Source organism: Mastomys coucha, unplaced genomic scaffold (assembly GCF_008632895.1).
Source record: "Mastomys coucha isolate ucsf_1 unplaced genomic scaffold, UCSF_Mcou_1 pScaffold7, whole genome shotgun sequence".
NCBI classification, from domain to species: domain Eukaryota; kingdom Metazoa; phylum Chordata; class Mammalia; order Rodentia; family Muridae; genus Mastomys; species Mastomys coucha.
Genome location: NW_022196913.1, coordinates 63,032,265 through 63,038,379, shown reverse-complemented (window position 1 = coordinate 63,038,379; position 6,115 = coordinate 63,032,265). Strand labels below are relative to the sequence as shown.

At 41.0% G+C, this 6,115-nt stretch overlaps 1 protein-coding gene across 6 annotated transcripts in view; it reads left to right on the top strand.

Annotated features, from left to right (window-relative positions):
* Nucleotides 1-6,115, top strand: part of Kif27 (kinesin family member 27) — an 82,700-nt gene that overhangs the window by 51,046 nt on the left and 25,539 nt on the right. For all 6 annotated transcript variants that reach the window (XM_031358587.1, XM_031358586.1, XM_031358588.1 and 3 more), the window contains 2 exons: nt 2,250-2,363; nt 3,959-4,135. In XM_031358587.1, coding sequence (XP_031214447.1) covers nt 2,250-2,363; nt 3,959-4,135 — 291 coding nt within the window. The remainder of the gene's footprint in view (nt 1-2,249; nt 2,364-3,958; nt 4,136-6,115) is intronic.

The window sequence follows — 6,115 nt, the reverse complement described above, 5'->3', positions numbered from 1 at the left end:
TTTCTCCCCCTCTCGCCCATGGTCACCGCCTTTCTCCCCCTCTCGCCCATGGTCACCACCTTTCTCCCACCTTATACCTATTGGTCAGTGCCTTTCTCTTCCACCTTCACTCACTTCTCCTGTCTTTTTAGTTGTTACCAGTGAACTTCATTTGGGTTGCATACAGGAGCCTGCACTCATTACCAATGGCTGCACCCCTGCTGTTAGCTTATAAGTCCTTGTTGGGGCTAGTGATCCATGAGTCCTCTCTTTTCCTCTAGCAAGGGTTTGACAGGCCCAATCTTTTGGAGTATAATATTACTCTTTTTTTTTTTTGTCAAGACAAGGTCTCATATAGCTCAGCCCGGTCTCCCACTCACTATGAAGCCAAAGACAGCCCAGATGAATTTTTTTTTTTAAGATTTATTTATTTATTTATTATATGTAAGTACACTGTAGCTGTCTTCAGATGCACCAGCAGAGGGCGTCAGATCCCATTACAGATGGCTGTGAGCCACCATGTAGTTGCTGGGATTTGAACTCAGGACCTTCAGGAGAGCAGTCAGTGCTCTTAAGCGCTGAGCCATCTCTCCAGCTCCCCAGATGAATTTCTAATCATATACTCTTCACCCCCTGAGTGTGGGGATCACAAGTATGTTCAAGTATGCCCAGTTTATGTGGTGCTAGGGACTGAACCTGGTTCTTCTTGCATGCTGGGCAGGGCCTCTACCAATTGAACCACATCCTCATTACATCACTGTAATGTTTTCAATGCACAAAGGCTTTAAATGTTGAAGTCTACTTTATCTATTGCTTGTGACTTTGATGTCAAGCCTAAGGTCGTGAAGCACTTAGCCTATATTTGTTCACAGAAGTTGTATGGCTGTACAGTCAGGCTGCTAATCTGCTTGGTGCCCCTTTTCATTTGTGATGTGACACAAGGACATGGCCTCACTGTTTTGCATGTGGCATTCAAGCAGCACTATCTGTTGAGGACACAACTCTCTCTTCTAATGGAACGGACCAGGGTCTTGTCAAAACTGAATTTGGATTGGGGAATGGGGAAACACATATATATGTACTTTTCATTTCTACTTCATAACTGTAATTTTGTTACTGATACGAATCATAGTGTAATATTATTGTGGATAGAGGTTTGCCAAAGAAGTCATGACCCATAGGTTGAGGACCACTGTTTTAACTGATTGAAAATATAAAGATATAAAATTATCACATGGGATTGCTATAAAAGTATCTAAATACTTTCAACTTCTGTACTTACCCATCATAGATCAGCAACAAATAAACCCATGTTTAACTAAACATCTGTTCAGATCTTACTCTGACAACTTAAATAATCCTTAGGTCTCTTGAATAAGAAGGCCAGGTCCCTTGGTCTCTTCCTCCCTGTATTTCTTTCCCTGAGTCACCATCTTATGATACGTGAATCATCTTATCCATGGCCACCTCTGCCTCATGCTCTCCCTCCTGATCCCAGGGTCAGTGGTGGGGACACCGTTTAGTCCTTGTGATGCAAAGGGAAGTTAATCGAGCTGGAGACTGCTTTCTTCAAGGGTTTGCTCTGTCTGGTCTTACAAGGCTCGGTAGGCTTCCATTTAAAAACAATGCTTATTTTTAATTCCATATAAGTGGGTGTGTGTCTTTGTGTATGCATATGAGCACAGGTCCGACAGCATTCAGAACATCTGGTCTCCTGGAGCTGGAGTGACAGGTGCTGTGAGCCACCACCTGATTGCCTTGGCTTCTGGGAATCTAACTCAGATCTGCAAGATCACCACATGCTCTTAACCACCAAGCCACTGGTTGAGCCCAGAATTATACTGGGAACATTCATTTCTACTAGAGTAAGTTCAGACACACCCATGGCAGCTAGACAGCATGGGTGACTGTGAGGTTCACAATCTCAGAACGTGCTAATTGGTAACACAAAGAATGAAAAAAAAAGGCTCAGTTGAGTCAGTAAAGCCTGAATTTATTACCTCCAATGTGAGGTAACCTCACTCTGCATCTTATTTTCACTCCTGTAACAAGGCATACGAATGCTAAGAAAACCACTCCAAGCCTGTGGGTGTAAATTCAACAGAGGACACTTGGTGTGTGTGCGTAGCTCTGAGGTGTAACCTGGCACAGATAAGGACAGGGAATGTGGGAGAAGGGAAGAGGGGAGAAGAAAGGAAACTAATTTAGCTGCGTATGTAGTGAGAGGCGGGTAGTAGAGTGAATGAAGCATCTCATCTCTCTGTGTCCAGGAGCTGCAGTTAAAAGCAGGACAGGGAGAAGGTCTGAGCCCCAAGGCTGAGGACATGGATGGGTTTAACGTGGACAGAAGAAAAGGGCCTTTCAGAAGGATGGACCAATTCCAGGTCAGTCAGCTCGGGTCAGTGCTGATGAGTGTCTATGCATGGGCTAAAAACAAGATCCTGAGTAAACTCTTCAAACATTAGGCTTTTTTCTTGTTTATAAAATGCCCTATATTTCTTTCAAAACATTTTATTAAATTATTTCTCATCCAGAAATGTGTTATCTTTCTATGTTGGCAGGAGTGATTTATTTGAATGTTGTATGAAGTCCATGTTCACTAGATTATATTTATTCCCATGGAGACAGGTGTATTTCTAAAATCCAGAGCTATACTTTCAGACAGAACCAAATTGTGTATGTACTATAACATATTAAAGAGTATTTTAGTGTCATATTTTTAAAAAGAAAACCATAACCCATAAACTAATTTCAAAGGTCAAAGAAATTGAAAATATTTGAGAAAAAGCATACTTAAAATTGTAATTATATTCAGAATACAAACACATCTATTTAAGTTTTGAAAAACATTATTTAAATTTTACATATTTTATTAGTGACATTTAGAGTATGGGTGTATTCCCACATACCATTTGCACTCAGAAATATTTTCAATGATTGTAATTGTCATTTTTCTACTGGGAACACCACTCAGAGTTGTAAGCTTATAAGGCCTCTTACTGGGCTTAAGGCTAAACTCCAGTATTTGAGCATTAACCATCCCACTCCTGATAATCACAGAGCCACTGCGATTATCCGAATGTAGACTTCAGTGTAGCTTAGGTTGCTAATCCTGACGAGGATCATTGTCACAGGTCTGCTGGGCTTTGCATCTCGAGCATACTTGCTACCTTGGGGTCTCAGGTAAGTTCAGAATACTCTGAAATGTCCTCAACTCTGATCCTCATGGTTTCACATCTGGAGTGCTGGGACTGCAGGCTGGGATTCCAGGCCTGCCGCCTCATTGTCTTAATAGACATTTCAAGGATTCTTTGATGGAGGACTGGAAATTAGTCCTAAGCTGCCTTTCTATTTATCTGTTGTTTTCGTGGCTTTAATGATACTCAGTGTGCTTGTGACTGAGTGGATCTAAGTCATGTTTTTATACTTGTACTTGCTTGTGGTGTTTAATTAACAGAATACTAACCACACACTCTGTACATCCTCCCACTTGTACTTTATTTTATAGTATTTAAAGTTGACAAGCTACAAGATATATTTATTTTTTCATGGAGCATTTATTCCAGTTGATAGACTAGGGCATTTACTTACTTACTCATATGACCTTGCATTAGGTACTATCTGTAGGCCAGGCAGTGGATGAGAGATTAGTCACAGGGAGCTGAACAGTACTGCTCTTGCAGGCTGGAGAGCGCCTCCAGTGGAGTCCTGGGGGAAGCATGGCCTCTCCACAGGTGGGGTTACCAACCTGTTTAACAGCCAGAGAAAGTGCTTTGTCAGCACAAACAGCTTAAGTGTAACACACTGGGGTAATACATTTCAACTCCCTATAAAACAAGAGCAGCGTGTTAGCGGAGTCACCAGTCAGATGGCAACGGGAACTGCTCTGAGAGCTTTACTGTTGTTTTAAAGATCTTAGCCACTTAAAATGATAGGACTTAAAGAGGAGAGATAAATCATAGTATTTCTTTAAACACAGAAATTGGATGAACAGAGGAAATGGTTAGATGAAGAAGTAGAGAAAGTCCTGAGCCAGCGCCAGGAACTTGAGATGCTGGAGGAAGACCTGAAGAAACGTGAGGCCATCATCTCCAAGAAGGAAGCCCTGCTTCAGGAGAAGAGCCACCTGGAAAGCAAGAAGCTTCGATCTAGCCAGGTATTGTGTCTGTCACTTTATCCTCTCTAACAGGTAAATCCAGAGCTAGATCGATGGCTAAGTGACTCCCAGCACGCACGGTGGCTTACAACCATTCATCTATAACTCCTGCTCTAAGGGCTACTCTCTGGCCTCCTTGGGCACGAAGCATGCACATGGAACATAGACATACATTCAGACAAACACCTCTAAACATAAAAACATAGAAAAGGTTAAAAGGTAAATCATAAACTTAGTAATTTGCTTTCCATCTAAAGGTGAGGGCCAGAGTTTGTATCTCAAGAACCCACATAAAAGTGGGGTGCAGAAGCATACACTTTTAATTTCTATACTGAGAAGGCGGGTTGTTGGCCAGCTGGTCTAGCCAAAGCACTGAGTTCCAGATTTAGTGAGAGGCCCTGTCTCAGAAAAAGCCATTGAGGAAGACATTTGATATTGACCCCTGGCTTTGAAACACACACACACACACACACATACACACACACACACACCACAGGTTGGGGAGGGGTTGTAGATAGAAGCCAAAGGAAAATTGTTCTTACTGTGCACTTTATCAAAGTGTTGCTGGGCTGAAGTAACAAGTTCAATCTTCTTTCAAATGTGACTTTTCATTAACTTTATATTGTGGTAAAATATATAGAACATAAAGTTTACCTTTTTTGTTTTGTTCTTTACTAGTGTCTTTATATAGCCTGGTCTGGCCGTGAGCTTGTGCCTCACTCAGTGCTACGATTATAGGAATGTGCCTATGGTCATGGTCAGCTTAAACTTTACTTTTAAAACTATTTTTTTTTTTGCGTTTACAATTCAGTGGCATTAATACCTATAATGTTGTATGACTGTCACAACTATATATTTCCAAAACTCTATTTCCCAAAGAGAAAGTCTGTGACCTTCACAGTAACCCCACCTCCTCTGTCAGCCTCCATGAGTAACTTCCAGGAGATTTCAGATATATTGTCCTATGTGATATCTTATAGTGGGCTTTGAGCTGGAAAGTGTTATCTATACATTGCTACCACCCAAAGTCAGGGGCTTACAAGATTCATATAAAGAGAAAGAATTTTGTAAAATGAAGATTTTTTTTTTATTATAAAGATTTGAGAAACATCATAAATATTTTTCTGCAGGACTTAGATCTTACAAGTCAGTTAATGAAGTAGTTTTATGAACAGCTTTGTCTCTGTTTCAATTTTTTAAAAATTGAATTGTAGAATTCAATTTAAAAACTGAAACGATTGTAAAAGCAAAAGTTGTTTCTTCATTTCTCTGCGTGTGTTTTCACTAATAGCATCTAAAAATGAAGCTCACTTGCTCAGACTTGAAGATACACTTTCACTTAGAGCCGGCCTCAGATCCAGAGTGAGTCCACGCCTGGGTCAGAGGGCAAAGGACCAGTGCCCATGTTAGTTAATAAGCACCTGCTCCAGGGGCTCTCAGGTATGGGGTGTGCCCTTAACACTGCTGCTCTGGGGGCTACATTGCCTCTGCTGGGTCACCCCATGTCTCAGGCCAGCTGCACTGAACGCGGGGCTGGGGTGGCCCCTCTGGCAAACATGATTCATGATGGCATTTCTGAGTAATTTGCTCAAACTATCAGGGCCAAACTGTGGAAACTATCCCTCAAAATATGGAAAATATCAGCAAAAGATTATCATATCAGAATTAATTACAAGGGAATAATAGAAGAAGCGACTAAACCCTTTATAGTACATTCCATGTCACAAGAGAAAGAAGAAAATAAACGGGTGTGGAGGGAAGCATTTCCTTAAAACACATTTACTTGGTGAGCTGAAAAAAGAAAAAGCATTAAAAAGCTGCTTTCTGATTTTAGACAGTTGTAATTTTTAAAAAATATTTTAAAAAATTAGGTACATATGTACGTATATCTGTGTTGAGGGTATGTGCAAGGCTGTCCAGAGAAAGAGGGTATTAGATCCCTGGAGGTAGATGCTCATGTGCAAGACTGTCCAGAGAAAG